Source organism: Carassius gibelio, chromosome B3, assembly GCF_023724105.1.
Source record: "Carassius gibelio isolate Cgi1373 ecotype wild population from Czech Republic chromosome B3, carGib1.2-hapl.c, whole genome shotgun sequence".
NCBI classification, from domain to species: domain Eukaryota; kingdom Metazoa; phylum Chordata; class Actinopteri; order Cypriniformes; family Cyprinidae; genus Carassius; species Carassius gibelio.
Genome location: NC_068398.1, coordinates 21,441,698 through 21,460,396, shown reverse-complemented (window position 1 = coordinate 21,460,396; position 18,699 = coordinate 21,441,698). Strand labels below are relative to the sequence as shown.

The following is an 18,699-nucleotide window of genomic DNA, read 5'->3' as shown; positions in this document are numbered from 1 at the left end:
TCACATCATGATACATATTGGTCTATATGCATAGATAGAATATTTTTAAATCACACTGGCATCCCTGGCAGGTGTACTCTGAGTAACAGGTAGTAATTGTGACACAACTGGTCACATAGTGAGAGGATGTGAGATTTATGACTGTCCACTGACAGAGGTCTCTCCAAAACAGATGTTTCTGTTTCCTTTTCCTGCAATAAGTATTGCGTTAGTCTCATATGTCATGCAGTTCTTCTCGTGGACCCAAATGAAGTGGATTGGGTTTGAGGATCAGTTGTGACACACCATGTATCTCTTGAAAAACATTCAAATTTCAGTCTTAATTTGCAGATGTTTGGTGTCCTAAACACAATACGAATTAGGCTAAACTAGCTAAAGTAGCATGTCATATTTTGTTTCTGTTTCTCTTATTTGTGCTTTTTGAGTCTTTCTTTGGTGGTTTGGAAAAACACAGCGGCGGGCGAAGAGCGACAGAGTGTGCGAGAAAGAAATGCACTTACCATGGCACACACACACCTCTGTTCTGTCTCAGTTTCAACCATGTGCTTCTTGGTATCCACACATTCATCAGAGCTGCGATGATAGTTCTGCACTGAATTGGATCTCTATGTAAAGAAAATCACCTGACACCAAAAATGTACAGAGGTATAAACTCTTGAGATTTGTGAAGTCCGATGTACACTTTTTTTTTTTTTTTTTTTTTTTTTTTACTTGTCATTAGCTTAACACAGCTAGAACGGTAGAAACAAATATACATCTCCTGCTGTGTTGTCCTTTGCCCTGGTACATTTTAGCCCACCAGAGCTGTTTACAGAGGCCTGTAAGCACAAATGTGCCAGACCTTTACATACCAGCAGATCCTTTTACTTCCAAATGACTTTGAAATTCATTCAAGCTCTCTCTTCCTTGCTTTAGAGTTTAACCGTGACATTGACTTTGGCCTGAAACTGTGATTGATTGAGGTCATTGACTTGTAGCTGACGACAAAATCTTTCAGAGAACACGGGTTGGGTGGGTGGCGTGGTCAAGGGTTTAGGGGAACACAACAGAGTGTTGTCAACACTGAGCCTCGTAAGATCCAGATTTACCACACACTGCCAAAGCTACACACGAGCGGGCCCAAGACAAACAGACCAACGAGCTGAGAATGACTGACAGATGACAAAGATAGCCACAGGTCTGCACGAGCCGGTCTAGAACATTCTCTCCCCAAGTTCGCTTCGGTTTACAGCACACACACTAATAGCTGTATGATTAGCAACATCTTGTGAAGCAGGATAGACAAAATCTCTAAAAGCCATTTCTGTCGAAATCAAGCTTTTATGATTAATAACCAACTGTGGCCGTAAACTGAGATTTTTTTCTGAATCGCAATAAAAATAATACTAAATAATGGTTGAAAACAAAAATGTTTTAATTTGCTGGTGACCAATCTTCCATGTCAAGATCTTATCCTACGGTTTTCTATTTGCATATATTGTAAAATGTAATTTATTTCTGTGATGGCAAAGCATCCATCACTTCACTCTTCAGTGTCACATGATCCTTCAGAAATCACTCTAATAAGCTGACAAGCTGCTTCTCAAGAAACCAACTGAAAAAAGTTGTGCTCCTCAATTTCTTTTTGTGGAAATTGATTCTTTGATACAAAGTTCAAATAACCAGCATTTATGAAACAAAAAATATCTTAATAATCTCAAAATAAATGTTTACTTTTGATGAAATTAATTAAAGTATTAATTTCTTTAAAAAAATAATAATAATCTTACTGGCCTCAAACTTTTTAATTATAGGCCTAATGTAAATTGTAACTTCACTTTCAAACAGTAAATTTTTTTTTTTTTTTCAAAGCCAAGCTCAATACATCAGTCTCAGGCAATCAAATGGGTTTAAAAAGCAGTATCCACCTTATTTTCACTGTAAGAGCAGATGTGGTCATTTTTAAATTTGATGGGTCTGGCTTTTTAGCTGTACAAAACAGATTGATTGATTGATCTGCTTTATTTTGCAAAGCTAATGACTGAATTTTCCCTGTGGGAATGTTTTCGTTTATGCTAGTTTAGTATAGAGCTTTTACCATAACAATGATGAAGAGACATTTGGTTTACAGTAGAGGAGTAGCTCTGGCATCGAGGTGCAGAGAGGTGTGGTATTACCAGCATCAACATGGTTCAAAACAAGCTAACTCAAATGGCACTGGACCAGGAAACAAGTCTAAGAGCTACATATAAGAGGACGAAGAGATGAACTTTTAATGCTCTCCATCCACTGATCACCTGTTTGAAAATGCCTGTATGATTTATAAATGGCATGACTTGTAAATAACCATGCTGACAACTTCAACGGTCATTAAACTATTTTATTAAATCAGAAGTAAAAACGCAATCCAACAATACAGTTATAAGTTAAGTTCTTCAATCATTATCTTTCTAGATTAGAACGATCATTTGTTTGTAAATGTATGTGTCATTATGCATGTCCCTGAACTCAAAATCGGCTTTAAATTATAATGTACAACACAGGAGTCATCATCGTCCTCCGCCATTGGCCGCCCCACCTCCGGCTCCGCCTCCAGACTGATCCTGAGCTCCAGACATCATCAGGAAAAGAACCAGAGGGACAATATACATCCACTGGTGATGAAAGAGAAAAGAAAAACACAACAGAAAGTTTGAACACATTTGTACACAGTTTAAAATGCAACACATGACGGTTCCTTTTCAGAGACAATTACAAGCCACAGAAGTAATTGGTTTCCCCAAGCAAATCATTTTCAGTTTCATCCGTCCTTGCGCTCTCTTTGTCCAACCTCCACCACTTACTGCTTCTTACAAATGACTTTCCTCTGGGAGGGAGAAATCAAGAGAAATGAGACTGAAAAACAGGAAAGAGTGAAGCAAGCAGTGTGGGTCATGAACATCTCTGAGCTTGAGACTACAATCATCTGCTAAAATTACCAGCAAACCTGATTGTGAGGCCACAATAAGTCCCTTATTAATTAAAACACCACTGATGGTCATGACCCAGCAGGAAACTTGCACAAAAAAAGCATAAGGAAACACACAAACAACTGAACATCAAGCTGAAACGGAGGATTTGAGTTTGTATGTATGTGGGAGCGTGGGCTGGCCCATATACACACACACACACACAACACTGAGAAATGCAGCTGGAGTGACAGAGTAACCAAGTAGACTAAAATGAGATTTCAGTACTTGAAATGAATGGAAATCAGCTCTGCTGGGCGCCCCCTGGTGGGGCCTGTGCTGAACTGGTGGCCATGAGGAACACTGCACCTCCCAGAATCAAATACCACTGGAACACAGCACAGACCGGCACAAAGTCAACACAGTCACAGCACAGTGAATGCAGAACAGCCGAGCACGACAAACGCTGCTGGAGAGTTAAGAGATCAGTCACAAAGAGGGACATTAGTCCTGACAGGCGCATGTATTCAGGACTGGGAGGAACGGACCAGCAGCTTCAACACGGAGCAGAGCAGCAAATCAAATAACGGTTAGCTCAAAATACAACACCCAAACACATATAGACCTAGTAACTGTCAGCTTAGGCACTGCAGTCCACTTGTTCCACAACACAAACGGTTAATCAAACACTAAATATACAAATATGCTAATTCTAAAGAGACACAGTAGAGCAAAAAACTATTAGCAGGAGTTCATTTGGACAGGAGGTGAAATAAAGGATGAGAGGAGATTAACGTTTCGCACTTTTACTACCTAGATACTGTAGGTGTGAAAAATGATCACGTTAATAATTAGTCAAATGTAAACAATTATTTATGTGAACTTAACAGAAACCCAAAGTTAAGACTGGGAAAACCGTAATGTGGCACGTCATACTGAAAAATGTAAAATACGCACATATTTGGCAAAGAAGGATTTCTGCTCTTGTGGGTTTTTGCCTTTCTTTTCCATTTCCTGTTCCATCCTCTCAATGAAGGGTGCTGTTTCAGGTCTAAATCAGAGCCAAAGAGACAAACAGGTAATCAGAACATATGCAGACAATGCAATTTGTGAGAGTAGTGTTTAGCTAATCTGTTAAGGACAAAGAGTGCCTTGAAATAAAAAAATATATATGTATCAGAAGCAGCCGTCTGAGAGAGTGTGTGTGTTTGTACTCACGCGGGTGCAGTGACTGGTGCCACGACACTTATTGTTGTGTTAAAGACTTCCAGGTCAACCTCATCCTCCACCTCTATCCCACGACATGACCCAGGGATTGTTACTATGGAAATGCCAATGATATATCCGCTGACATCAGTGTGAAGGGTGATGACGTCACTGAGGTGGGACTCCACCAGCGCGCACTTGGGAGAAAAGCAAGACCAGATTTATAGCTAAACAATATCCCAACTTCAGTATTTTGCTTACATGTTACTTATATAAAAATATTTGTATTTACGTTTATACACGCACTAGAACTCATCCCTTGTTCTCACCAAGGCTGCGAGATACAGTAAAAACATGAATGTTGTAAAATACTGGAATTTAAAATTATTTTCTATTTCAGCTTTTTTAAATGTCATTTATTAATTTATTCATTCTTCTTCTTCAGTGTCACACAGTCCTTCAGAAATCATGCTAATATGTGGATTTGGTGCTCAAGACATCTTTTTAAAATCATTATCAGTGTTATCAATGATTATATGCAATGTTAACATGTGACCCTGGACTGCAAAGCCAGTCTTAAGTGTAATTTTTTAAATAATAATAAATATTAAAATAAATAAATCAGCTTTCCATGTATGTATGGTTTGTTATGATCGGACAATATTTGTCCGAGATACAACTATTTGAAAATCTGGAAACTGAGGGGGCAAAAAAAAAATCTAAATATTGAGAAAATCACCTTTGAAGATGTCCAAATGAATTCTTAGCTATACGTTTTACTAATCAAAAATTAAGTTTTGATATATTTAATGTAGGTAATTTTCAAAAAATTCTTCATAGAACATGATCTTTATTTAATATCCTAATGTTTTTTGAAAATGAAAGAAAAATCAATAATTTTGACCAATACAATGTTTTTTTGGCTATGGCTAAAAATATACCCAAGCGACTTAAGACTCCATGTGCTCCAGGGTCACATCTGTTAATATTTCTGTGGAAACGTACAAATTTTTCATGTTGCTTCGATGAATACATAGTTCAGAAGAACAGCATTTTATTTGAAATAGACTTTTTTTTTAACATTATAAATGTCTTTACTGTCACTTTTGATCAACTTAATGTACTTTTACTGGATAAAAGTATTGATTTCATTTAAATAAAATCTTACTGACCCAGATCTTTTGAACATTAGTGAGTGTGTATGTTACATTTAGTCATTTAGCAGATGCTTTTATCCAAAGCAACTTGATGAGGATGAGGATATAAACACACACTCAAACATTTGTAATTAAATATATCTGATGTTGGTATTTGCAGGAGGTAGACTTACGGCTCTAACGAATGTAGTAAGGTACCCTTCAGACGGTCTCTCAGTCTGTCGATCCACCTGGAGAGAGACTCTAGGCACTCGAACCCTGTACAGACCGTCAGCTGCTGCCACATCCTGAGGGACACACACTATATTACACCACAGCAGACAGCAGATACACTTAACACATCTCAACATGACAGCCACTAATACCCTCACTTTCCTACAAACTTCCTCTTCTCACCTTAAGTGTAATCCTGTCTTTCTCAGAGAGCTGGTTTTGGGAGAGATACACACCATTTTCTTTCCCCCCCTTCAACTGCAGGGCACCACGAAGGCGAAATCTGGGGACATCATCTGAAACAAAGACAGACAGACAGACAGTGACTAAACTGCGAAGAGACACATTGGTTATTAATCAAGTACCTTAATACTCACCCACTTCAAATGAGTGCTCTAGTGGCACAGAGAACCCGCTAAGATCAGTGTCCCCCGCGTCTCCTGACTGGCACACAAAAACAAAAACGTTCACAATCGGTCGCCGTCACACACTAAGATCAGACAAAAACGTTCACAATCAGTCATTCTGTCACTCATTCAGATCAGACAGCAGCCGAGCACGCTAACCAGCTCCCTGCGCAAGACTGCAAATACACATCCCGTGACTGTGAGGTTTCACAGAGATACTGGACTTACTCTTCGACCATTATTGCATTCGCCAGATTGTGTCCATAAGAGCGTCACAGTTGACAGGACGGACAAAATAAGCGACAAGACTCTTCTCATGGCCATTTTGTCGCAAGCCTCGAAAGACTTCCCTTCTGTGTACCGGAAGTAACGTTACAGTGTTTCAAAACAAAAGTCGTGAAAAACATTAAAAAGCCGATAGAATGTCTGCCGTTCATTCATGCATTGCAGATTAATTATAATTTTAATGCGGGATTTTTAATCATTAATATATCTTACTGATAATGGTGCTTTGTTCCATTTTTTTAACCATAAGAATGAACTAACGTTAGAGAAAAGTTGCCAGGTCTAAAAAACAAAACAACTAAACAACTAAACAAGCTCCACAACTTGCCTTCAACGAAAGAAAGAATAATTATACTATTAGCACTCGATCGATGTTATTTTTAAATACTTATATAAAAAAGGAAAGAAAGAAAGAAAGAAAGAAAGAAAGAAAGAAAGAAAGAAAAAACATTGGATAGAGCTGTGGTAGTTAGTGTTGTGGAGCGCTAGAGGGCGCTGTGCGCCGCAGAGCGCAGGCAGATTGAAGAGCGGCTGAGAGCCTCGCTCCGTCGCCGGGCGCAGTGGCGCGCGCCTGTAATCCAAGCTGCTGGGAGGCTGAGGCTGTCGGACCGCTTGAGCTCAGGGGTTCTGGGCTGCAGTGGACTATGCCGATCGGGTGTCCGCACTAAGTTCGGTATCGATATGGTGCTCCTGGGGGAGCTCGGGACCACCAGGTCGTCTAAGGAGGGGTGCACCGGCCCAGGTCGGAAACGGAGCAGGTCAAAGCCCCCGTGCCGATCAGTAGTGGGATCGCGCCTGTGAATAGACACTGCAGTGCAGCCTGAGCAATATAGCGGGACTCAGTCTTTTGTGCTTTTCATCACGTTCTCGTTTTAAATTGGATTAAGTTAATGTATTAGCTTGCAAATGTTAATTTTGGATTTAACTTTTAATGTTATCATGTAGATTATTCAACGTTGGCTTTCTCCAAAATTAAAAATATGCTGATTTATGTGTTTTATTTGCAATGTTGCACAAAATTAGGTTATTTTAAAGCCATTTTAGTGGCCAGAAAAAAAGGTGATGTACTGCCCCCTCTGTGAACGAAACTGAAAATACACCTGAATTTCGTGCAGCATGAACCACTGAACCAGTAGGAGTCGCTGTTCGCATTATTATTATTATTATTATTATTATTATTATTATTATTATTATTATTTATTATTATTTAGTTCATGAGAGGGATTTTTTTTCTCCAAGGTTATAATCTACATTTGATATATATTTTAGATATCACTTCATGATTATTTATCACGAGTCTGCGATCAACATGGTTCACTGTAAGACCAAGAAGGATTTCCATTCAAGACATTAACGGACAAACTAGACAAAAACACATTGTTGACAATGATAGAGATCTTTAAGGTAAGGCTGCTACGTGAAAGTTCAATAAATATGTGCTCTCTGTTCTCTCTGTGGTTAACTTCAGTATAAGTTACCTATTGTCACAAGAGAATAATAAAGTGTAATGACTGCAGCTGGACACTAGAGAGTGGTTTAGTTACACAGGAGAATGTGCCCAAGTTATGAACACGAGTGAGTCAAGTCACAGGCATTGATTGATTACAAGACCTTTCCATTCATCTCAAATGACTGTCTGCAGTTAGTAGTATTATTCTAGCATCTCACTGTCAATTTTTTTGCATGCTAGGCCTATAGTTTATAAGGTCTATGATCTGCCTGATTTTTATTGCACAGATTTTAACTTTTCCTAGTGAAAGTGTCAATAAAACGTTTTTACTACACATCTATAACCCCCCCCCCCTTCTTGGATTTGGTTACCAAGAAGTCAAGTGTCAGTCAAGACTGGAAAATATGCTTGTGATATAATGAGGCATATAATACGTGATGTACGCAAAATGAAATGAAAATGTTTGACTTTCATGTTTATATAATTTAATAAACTAGTCACAGTGTGAGAAATGTTTTAAGAGAGTTTATTTCTTAAAAGTCCACAGAGCCAGAAGTGGCTGCAATGTTCTGTATAACCACCGTATAATTAATTATTGATGTTGTCTATTGATATTGGGTCTGACATGTAATGTAATAAAATGTTTCCAGTTTAAACCATTACAGGCATGACCGAAGTTATGTGTGTTAAAAATGTCAGTGTTCCCCAACCACCTCAAAACGTACTTATTTGCCTGAACATCCGTCATTGTAGTGAACCTAAAAGATAATAACTGCATTGACAGCACTTCCAGAATGGACCATCGGGGCCGCAGGGTAATCACTAGCTTAGATCGATTACAATCACTTACAGAAGCACACAGTTGTTGTGCTCCACAACCTCATTTTGTTCTGCACTGTTCTGTTCCTATTGTACTGTAAATCAAACTTACGCTCTTTCCCCCAATCAATAGTGTACGTATTTGCGCCACTCAGTGCGGGACCCATGGATTGCCATTAAGATCCAAGGCAGGAGAAAAACAAACACACTCGCACCCTTTCATTTACATTAATCAGATGACAGTGAGGTAAGTGATACAGCGTGGCCTATTGGCATTTCCATAACTGAAGACATAAGAGCGCCTGTGTGACTGATAGACGGTTTCAGCAGAAGGGCTTGGGTTCTCCATGCACTCATGCTGTGTGATTTCCAAGACATTCCTACTTTGAAATGAATATATCCCTCTTCCATCTAGTCATTGCTGTCTGTCAGCACGCCCTCAGACAATGGTACAGCCCCACACTCGCGCAGGACTATAATTAGCCATCTCCTCACTGTAAAGGCATGTGTGCTACTCGGCCATTGACATTTTCTGTTTACATTTCATGATGAGAGTCGTTCTGCTCTTATATATTCTGAAATATGATTTATATTTTCTTTCCCAAGCACTTATTATGTGTAATTGAATCAAATAAATTAAGTTAGCACTCTATGAAGCATGAAGTATCTTGTTTCTTGTCTGTTGTCTTGTGCTTGTACGTGCGTCTCTTCTGCCTCGTCTCCTCTGTAATATTTCTCTTTTTCCCTTTCTACTTGACACCTGCCTCTCAAGTTGCACTTTCTATAAATAGCACAGTCTCTGCCCAGTCTTCTCTCCCCCAAATTGAAGTTTCAAAAAGCATTTATTGGTGTGTCAAGCTTAATAGAGCGTCACTGAACTCTACACTTCAAGCTTTCGCACCAGGGGCATGACTAAACTCTGATCTCCACAGTTTAGCCTTTAAAGAGATCTGTACACCATACACGGGGCATTTTTTCATCATTCCATTTTACATTTAGTATTTTTGATTTTATCGTGTTTCACACCATAATCACAGTGTTAATTTTTCATAATGTTTGAATTGTTATTACAATTTAAAATGAATGCTCTATTTTATTATATTTTGAAATGTAGATTTATGCTGTGATGGCAAATTTGAATTTTCAGCAGTCATTCATTGCAGTCTTCAGTGTCATGTCCCTTTGGAAATCATTTTAATAAAGACATAGCAGTGTTCTGCTTAATGTTTATGGAAACCATGATCCTTTCCCCCAAAGTCTTTGATTAATAGGAATAAATAAATAAATGGTTTTTTTTTTTTTTTTACAATGTAAATGCTTGCTGTCCCTTTCTATTAATTTAGTAATCCATCCTTGCTAAATAAAGCATTTGAATGGTAGTGTATTCACGTAAACTTATACTACAGGGCTGTTGAATGCTTGAATATGATTGGCTGACGAACGTTTCAAGGTGTGCAGTTATGTTCAGGGAAACACACGGCTTAAGTAGTTCTGGGCAGGTCTTGACCACATTAAATGTCCATATCACTTTGCCAAGGTATATCTGTTATTTTAATAAAAGTTCTTACAAGTCCTAGAACAGCAAAAGAACAAGGACATAAATATAGTAAACATCAAGATAAAAACGACAACTTATTTATCTGTTTTTGCCCCAAAATATGATTTATTATATAATGAATGCACATAGATAATGTTCTGGGGAAAGTGCGCACATGTATTGTGGTTCTCTCCAAAATGGAGGAAGATTGTAACTCAGGGAGAAGAATTGTAGAATAAATTATGTTATTTTTGTTTTTCTTTGTGCACAAAAAGTATTCATGTAGCTTCCCAAAACTGAAGTTGAGCCACTGATGGCATGTGGGCTGATTTACCAGTGTCCTTACTACCTTTCTGGGTCTGGGAACAATGCAGTTCCATTGCTGTCGATGCAGGCAAAAATATCTTAGTTTGTGTTATAATTATATCATGAGTAATTAATGACAGAACTTTCATTTTTGATTGAACTAACCCTTCAATAACTGCATAACTGCATTACCATCAATGGCTCAAGCCTTCATTGCTTGGTCAAAAATGACATTTTGGAATTAACAGAGATGTTGGATGAGATGCATAAGAAATGAATCCTACACTCAATAGCATTTTAAAGACAAAAACCTGATGAATGTCTTGAAACACAACCCCCCGAACAATGAGAACAGTCTTTCTTGAGGTGTGGCGAATGAAGTATAAGCTGAAAAACTTATGACAGACTATTGAATTATTAGAAAATAATGCACACAACACAATAATTTTCTAAAAATTCATTGATTATTCTCCCATATATCAACAGTTAAAAAAAAAACTAATTGTTGATAAAACTGGCACTCAAAAAATGTATACTATAATAAGCAAAGTCATTCTGTTAAAGTTTTGTTATAGTTAAGTTATGTTGATTACATTTCTCATTTTTATATGCCTCAACATATGTATGTTTTTGGGTGAGTTATTTAACCTGGGGCCGGTTGCATAAAAATGTTTAGCCTTATTATTTGTAAAACACAGTCAGAGTGAATGAATGAGTGTCAGCACTTACATTGTTGAAAGGAGTGGTTTGAGAGCTATAAGGTCAAAGGTCAGCCTATCTAACGTAGTTAACCTCTGACAGCATTTCAGCAGCCTGATTCTGTTCTTGACAAGTCTCTCTTAGGTAAGAATCACTTCATAGATGATCACAGATGTCAAGCAGCTTCACTGTAAAGTGCTTCAAACAGGCTGTCAGTTAAAATATCTACAAGTATATCATGCCCTTAGCGAATAGCCTGTGTCACAGCACGCCTTAACAAGATAACCAATTAACTCAGAGACACCCTGTTTGTTATAATGTTAAACTTTTTCACCCTTGTCTCTGTCTTTCGTCTGCTCGTCTTGTCCAAGTTGTATTCCCTTAAGATCTCAAGTAACACTCGTTCTGTCGCTCCCTCTCCCTGTATCGCTCTTTTCTCTTCTCACCCACCCTCCTCTATCTTTCTCAAGGATGGGGACGACATGCTTGCCAAGGGAGGAGGGAATAAAAGGGATGAAAGATGAGTGAAAGTGTGGGAGACAGAAAAGTCAGGGTGAGCGACATATGACGAACCACCATGCCTGAACCGAAGAAGCCAGGTAAGCCTCTTTAAGTTCATTTCAACCTTGATTTTACATTGAACACAAGGGTAGATTTTTATCAACACTGTTTGTCTTTTTATGTGTCATGTTAATGTAAGTGATGCTCTTTTACTCTGACTGGCAGAATGCTTAAGTGTCTGGCCCATCCAGAAAGATTTCATTCATCAAGCTGAATCACTTAAATCACTAGTTCACACTTTTTGTTAGCTAACTACCCGCAGAGGTTGAGAAATGTTACTTTAGTTGCTTAAAGCATAAATCATGGGTCTGAATGTAGAATAAGGAGATGTTTAGATGGTCTCGGCTGTGACAGGCGCTGAAAGATGAATTTTATAGGTTGGGTTGGCAGCAGCAGGAGTGAGAGGTCCATTTTCAGTTTGGGGTTTGGCAGAATGGGCGACTAGACAGAGAAGATACCCAGTTTGAATTAAGATTGTGATGATAACTTTCAGGCTGGGGGACAGCACATGACCTTTCAAATACGAAACATATTTGATATCCTCCATCTGGATGGAACCGTCATCTAAATCTGTGTCCATCATACATGATGCAATTTATTTTGTGTGTGTGTGTGTGAAATTGGTCAAATGTGAGCTCCCAAAATCTGCAGACTGCCTCTGACTTCTGGCGACTCCTCCAGACTGTAACTGTTGTGTTTGTGTATATTCCAGCCTTTAATCATTATTGCTAATTATTAACCAATGGACAATGCTCTTCTGTAATGAAACTCAATTGAAATGATCTGAGGTTGAATCATGTTCCAAGAGGACGCATTCAATGTGATACATACTCAAAGGATATCACATAAAGCTGCATGAATATGCTGTTTCGCCTGCAGAAAGACCTTCATTCGAACACTCAATTCTTGATTGACCCTGCAGGCGACACTCTGATCATTATGAAAATGAGTCTATCGATTGATGTGAAGTGCACAATTAAAAATCAATAGCATTTCAAGTATGGTCCTCAAAGTATTAATGTTTATATTCGGAGGGGGTTAGTTCTGAACACACGGTGTGATTTCATTTGCTGGCACTGATACAGAGGTAAAAGCTTTACCTTTTTATGGAGCTTTTAAGGAGAGTGGATTGCAGGGATTGACGTGTAACCAGCAGATGTGATCATTAGCATCAGATATCAGAAGTTGGTGTCAAAGGATATCCATGTTCAGTCATGTAATGCTGCTGTGAACTTTGTATCTGACTGATGCTCTAAAATATGACCTTCTATATTTTCATTAAGCAGTACATGTCAGTACTGTCTTGAGGCAGAAAGAAATGACAGATTTGACTGAAAAAATCTTCAGGCAAAATTAAGTTTGTGTTTCAGATCTAAACTAAGTCATCCTCATAGAGAAGTCATTACTCCAGCAACAGCAGGATAATAAGCAGAACTGCCGCCATGCAGTAATACTCTCAAAAACTGCATTTAATGTACATTGTGGCTCTAAGCTGCTTAACGGTGGATGCTGTTAAGGAAAACAGATCCGAATGTTTGTAATTACTGTAAATGGAACGGCGAATTCCTGATATTTAGAAGTAGAAAGATGGAATGCGTTATAACCATTCTCAGGAAATTGAGCCATTTTTGCTAAAAAATATAAAGAATGCTAATATTATTTTATTTGGAATTATTTGTTAAAATGATTAAAAAAATAATTTACACAAATAATTTGACAGGTCTAATCAGAAATTGCAGGTACAAATGAAAAGTCTGTATGAGCCTTTTAAAAAGAAAACTACATTAGTAAAAACATATTATAAATTCTATAGCCGGACATTTTTTAATTGTTATTTTATATTTATATAACCAGTTAAAATGTAAAGAGAGTAAGGCAGACATGCATATTGGCTAATATTTCTAGATTTATTTTATTATTTTCAGCCTTTGCTTTACACATGAAACTGTTGTATAATGTAAAAAGGTTCAGTTTTCTGTTAAGTACATCAGTTGGTTGTCATGGGCATGTATTGAGCCTCATGTAGATGACACTTTAAAAAAACACACAAGGTCAGTTCAATGTCTTTGGGCTTATGTCACCATCCCTTCTTGAGATCTGCCTTGGCTCTGTTATGATTCAGTTTTTCCCTCTAACTCTGCCCCATGACTCGGTGTTAATCCCAGCTGGAGAGCATGACATCAGAGTGTCAGATAACTGGATCATTTCACCCGAGCGTAACCTGTTGCATCTTCTCTTGCCTATCCTTCTGTCCCCCTTTCATTTTCTCCTACCTCCTCACTTCAGACCACACAAGAGGCCCCTCTTTTAGTTTATTGCTTTTTAAAGCTCACATTTACCACCCTCCACTTAAAGTTTCCCGGTCACATACACAGGCCACTTTGCTCAGAGTGGGGAACTGTCAAGATAAAGTCTGTCTGGATCTCCTGAAGCCATAGTGACTGGCAAGGGGCACGATTCCTTAATAAACAGCTTCCAGAATAGCCCCGCGGCCTTGAGCAGCTTTTAGGAGGGTATGCAATTTTACAAATGGGCATGTTGACAGCAGAGAAGTGTTCAGAGTTGTGTGTCTCTGCATATTGCTCCAGTGATTATGGATACTTTGTAATGATAGTACTGTAATAGTGGGTCACGGCTGTGCGCTATAAATTGTGCATTTGCATTAATATTGGATTGGGGCTGAAATAAAGCCCATGTGATATGTCACATTAATATAAATTACTACACAAAGAGTCTACTAATATATTCAAGCTTTATCATAATAGTCAAATATCCGGCCTGTGACAGTTTGAGATGAGTGAAGGATTCCTTTGGACTTCTTAAATGGCCTAAAATTATTATTTGCTTGTGCTCTTTAAGCATCTTCTGTGACAACATTGAGTCTCTTTGTCCATAAGCCTGTGTTGTCCTGCCAGGCTGAAATAATGTCATTTCTGTCCTGGCAGGACAACAAGAGTTCCCTGTAACCCTGCTAATGAAACAACCGGAGTATTGAGTATTAGGGAAGTTTAAGCCTCTTATTTGCCATCCGAAATGTCTTTATTATGGTGCTCCCTTTTCCCAAATCTCCCTTTTTGCACTACAAAATGACACAGACACTCTCTGTGAACTCTGTGATCCAAAATGGACATAATCTTGCTCCATTCTCGTTTCCGACACACAAATATTTAGTTATGCATATACCACTGGTTCTCAAGCAGGGGGGCAGTACACCTCCAAGGGGGCTTGGAGAACAACTTCATGTAATTTACAAATTGTTTTTCCAAACTGAGGGCATCTTTGGACATCCCCAAAGGGAGGTTTTGTATACCTGAAAATGTATCTAAGTAGTCCCATCGCCCAACCCCCTTTACACACATACACACACACACATATACAGTAACAGTGACAGTAATAGGTGTCTTAACATTCAATGTCTCATTTCCAGCTGGGGTAGTGTAGCATTACCTCATGGCCATTAACATCATAAAGCACTCCTTGGCACACACGCAGATGTGGGGGCACTTGCTTTTTGTGTGTTTCAGAATATATCCTCCAACACAACGTACACAATGGGATGTGTACTGCACGACCTGATATCGGTGTTTGAGTATATTCAGAAACCCTGTTGCATATTCCACACACCAGTCTTCCTCAGTCTTCCTCCTGGAGATCTGGAATCGTGAAATGTTCAAGAGAACCCAATGACCTTGTTTAGCTGGTTCACGAGTTAGATTTGATTAGAATTGAACTAAACTCGGCAGAAAGGTAAATCTCCTCAAGCGCTCCGACAAAACCACTATGCTAATTTCTATCTATTTATCTCTGTTAAATCGCCAACCTTTCCTTCACCGTCCAAAATCTCAGCACCTACAGCATAAGTCATTTTTATGTAGAAGCAACATGCCCATTTAACACATTTTTAATGCAACTTTCAAAAGAAAAAGTGTATACTAATTCAATTGCACGGGTAGTGTAAGTAATAAAGTGTTTACATGACCCACTGACCCGGGACAAATGTGAAAGAGTTTCTGGAGATTTGACCAAACTGTTGCTTGCCCTGTTCAATCCACGATATTATTTAATAATTTTTTTATTATATTTTTTAACATTTTTTAAAAATTTTTATTATTATTTGTTTATATTCAACATTTATTTTAAAATTGTGCCCTGAACATTTTATATTATATAGCCTACTTGAAACATCTTCTGTCAAGCAATTAGAAATGTAAATTATCCTTTACATTTGATGAAAAAATGAATAAATTTACATTTGTGAAAAACCGTCATCATCTCTTCATCCTTTAAAACTTGCTCAAAACTTTTGTTCCTCGCCATAAAAAAACCCAAATGACTTAAAATGTAAAATGTGCTCTTTTCCTTAATGCATGATGATCACTGGCTGTCAAGTTCAGTTACAACTTTGCTTGGTTGATCAAAAATGTAACGTGCTGTCCTGAGCATGGAAAAGAGAAAGAGATCACTGTCAGGAAGAAAAGAGGCCATAATTAATCTCAACATCATCACTCCATAAACCACACCTTTGACATTTATTTGATATGATAGCTTGTCTTTAGTTCATAAATACAGGGAGAGAGAATCATTTTAATCACATATTTTATTTGAAATCCTGTTTGAACATCAGCTCATGTAAATATTATTTGTTGAATCAGCTGAAGTGGTCTTCAGTTTGACAAATTCATGTAAAATTATAACTATTCTTAGGAATTATATAGGTTGTGAATCTTGTGATACCATACACAACATGACCCATAGCAACCAGTTTATTTATATTCTCAGATCAGATGTTCGTGATCAAACTGTTCCTGAAAGAGATATTTACGATCTATTTCCATAACTCAAATCATCAGTACTGTCACGCAGAGACTGATAGATATTGTAGGGTTTCTCTTAAATGTTTCCTCTTGCTGCCAAAAGAATCACTCTCTCCATCCTCATAAAACAGAGAAACTTCATCATGTGCGGCCGACCCTCCCCGCACTTGTATCCACTCCAAATACTTCTAATGCCAAAGACACTCCATCACACACCCGCTTGTAAAAATAGCTGCTTTCAATCTGGATCTGAGGAGCTGAATGAAGCTTGAGGGGATTTTTTTTTTTTTTGTGTGTGTGATATCCTTAGAAACACTACATATATAACTTGGCTGTTCCCATCATAGTCTCTTTATCCTGAACTTGAAATATTTTAAAAGGAATTCGTAATATTAATTCGGTGTTCATCAGAGTTGATGTCAGGGCCAGCAGTCAGTTTCCTTACAATAGGAAAACCCAAGTTGATAATAGAATTAAAGGTCCGAAATGTTTATATTCCTTTTTTATTTATTTTTCCATATTCATCATCCTTTCCTTTTAAAATGCTTGTTATAGATACAAAAAAGCAGAAAATTGAACCTGATCAGAATTCTTTTATGACGTACGAAATTTTCGGAGGCAGTGTGTGAACGTGAATTTCGGGCTCAAAGACCTTTAGTTCACCCCAAAATGAAATTTCTGTCATTAATCTGCCTCATGTGGTACCAAACCCGTAAGACCTTTACGTTTTACGTTTATCTTTTGAACACAAATTAAGATATTTTTGATGAAATACGAAGCTTTCTGAACCTCCATTAACACCAACACAACTGACACATTCAAGGCCCAGAGATGTGTTAAGGACATCCTTAAAATAATCCATGTGACATCATTGGTTTAACAATAAAGGGTTCATGACGTGGATTTTTTTTTATCTTAATATGTTCCTTCAGGTTTCATTATTATGGCAATACATTTTAGTTGTAGTTTTTTTTTTTTTTTGCGCAAAAAAAAAAAAACTAAAACATAAACCAAATAATAATTTCAACCCTGATTCTTACCCTCTCTCTAAAATGTCCTGTTTTTAAGGCACGTGTCCTCTAAGGCTTGTCAGAAATCGGCCATTGCTATGATTGGCTAACATCCCTGCATAGGAAACAGTATCAGCACTCAGCACTTTTGCCTATGAGTGTTTTGACAACACGATCAAAATAAAACGGTCATTTCCAGACAAAGCATTAGAAAGTCATCTACTAATGGACTGTGATTCAGCTGCAGTCAGATCTAGCACCGCTTCATCTTTCAACAAATGTTTCTATGTGAGCTCTCCATGACTCTTTGTCTCATTTGCAAAACAAAATGCTCTAATCAACCCTCTGACATGATCCAGGATGCATCAAAAATAAACTATCCACTTGTTCTGTATGCTGAGATTCTTCTAATAGCTGTACAAAGATGAAAACGAGCTGTTTAAACCAAACACTTTGAAAGCGAATGTTCTTTCACACGTGTCTTGACTCAAGCATGTGGACTGTGACAGAAAGCCAATATACTGTATCCAGTGTAGACAAGAAAGTGGCAGTAATTATAATTTCTATTCGCTTTTGATGGCAACGCAACACTCGCATTCGGGATTATCAAGTGTCAGATGTTAAACAAGTAAACGCCAGTAGGCGGGGCCTATGGTGAGAAGATAACTATCCGTTGATGCCTTGCCCTGGAGGCTGCGTTTAATTCCTTTATCAAGAGTACCACAACACATGTGTATGCTGCAGCTGATGTAGAAGATGCATGTTCTGCGTCTTGTTTACGAGCAGAGGAATGTACGCGCATGCGTCGTGGTGCTGTCCGGAATGGAGGAGTCTTCGTTTTTGTTTTCTTTGTATACAAAAAGTATTCTCGTAGCTTTGTAAAATTATGGTTCAAGCACAATGTCACATGGAATTTTTACTCAAGAACTTTCAGTGACTTTACTGTCTACGGAGGGTCAGAAAGTTCTCAGATTTCATTAAAAATATGTTAATTTGTTTTCCTAATATGAACAAAGGTCTTACAGGTTTGGAATGACATGAGGGTGAGTCATTCATGGCAGAATTTTTGAGTGAACTATGCCTTTGAGGTTTTCTTAACTTAATGGGTTTGTTGCAACTGGACCGCACCGCCCCTCTTAACTCAATGGGTTAGGTCAAGACCTAGAGCAGAACTGGGTATGGATACAGATCTCAGATTCAATCGGTTTCTGATTTACAAGCAATTTGATTCAATTCCGATTCACTCGGATCAATTAAGTTTGAGATATTTCAATGATAATATATTACAATCTATATCCATAAATCAAA

The 18,699-nt window shown here is 38.0% G+C and overlaps 2 protein-coding genes across 5 annotated transcripts in view; one reads left to right on the top strand and one right to left on the bottom strand.

Moving 5' to 3' along the window:
- Positions 1 to 2,338: 2,338 nt before the first annotated feature.
- Positions 2,339 to 6,300, bottom strand: LOC127953675 (ER membrane protein complex subunit 10). 2 transcript variants are annotated; one of them, XM_052552942.1, is made up of 8 exons: positions 6,139 to 6,300; positions 5,881 to 5,947; positions 5,687 to 5,799; positions 5,464 to 5,577; positions 4,146 to 4,330; positions 3,885 to 3,978; positions 3,216 to 3,315; positions 2,339 to 2,633 (listed from the first exon to the last, which is right to left on the bottom strand). In XM_052552942.1, exons 1-7 carry the CDS (start codon positions 6,232 to 6,234, stop codon positions 3,232 to 3,234), a joined length of 753 nt encoding a protein of 250 aa, XP_052408902.1. In that variant the 5' UTR covers positions 6,235 to 6,300; the 3' UTR covers positions 2,339 to 2,633; positions 3,216 to 3,231. The 2 variants fall into 2 exon arrangements, with proteins under 2 accessions (XP_052408902.1, XP_052408901.1); XM_052552941.1 differs by lacking the exon at positions 3,216 to 3,315.
- Positions 6,301 to 11,499: 5,199 nt separating this feature from the next.
- LOC127952481 (myosin-binding protein C, fast-type-like) overlaps positions 11,500 to 18,699 on the top strand; it is a 34,171-nt gene continuing 26,971 nt past the window's right edge. The window contains exon 1 of one of the 3 annotated variants that reach the window (XM_052550958.1): positions 11,500 to 11,605. In XM_052550958.1, coding sequence (XP_052406918.1) covers positions 11,584 to 11,605 — 22 coding nt within the window. In that variant the 5' untranslated portion in view covers positions 11,500 to 11,583. The remainder of the gene's footprint in view (positions 11,606 to 18,699) is intronic. The other 2 variants (XM_052550959.1, XM_052550956.1) reach the window with 2 other exon arrangements.

Excerpts from the sequence above, each read along its gene's own strand:
- LOC127953675 (XM_052552941.1), bottom strand. The coding sequence starts at position 6,234 with ATGGCCATGAGAAGAGTCTTGTCGCTTATTTTGTCCGTCCTGTCAACT. Across the intron at positions 5,948-6,138 it reads AATGCAATAATGGTCGAAGA|TCAGGAGACGCGGGGGACAC; the intron begins GTAAGTCCAGTA and ends TTTGTGTGCCAG. Across the intron at positions 5,800-5,880 it reads AGAGCACTCATTTGAAGTGG|ATGATGTCCCCAGATTTCGC; the intron begins GTGAGTATTAAG and ends TCTTTGTTTCAG.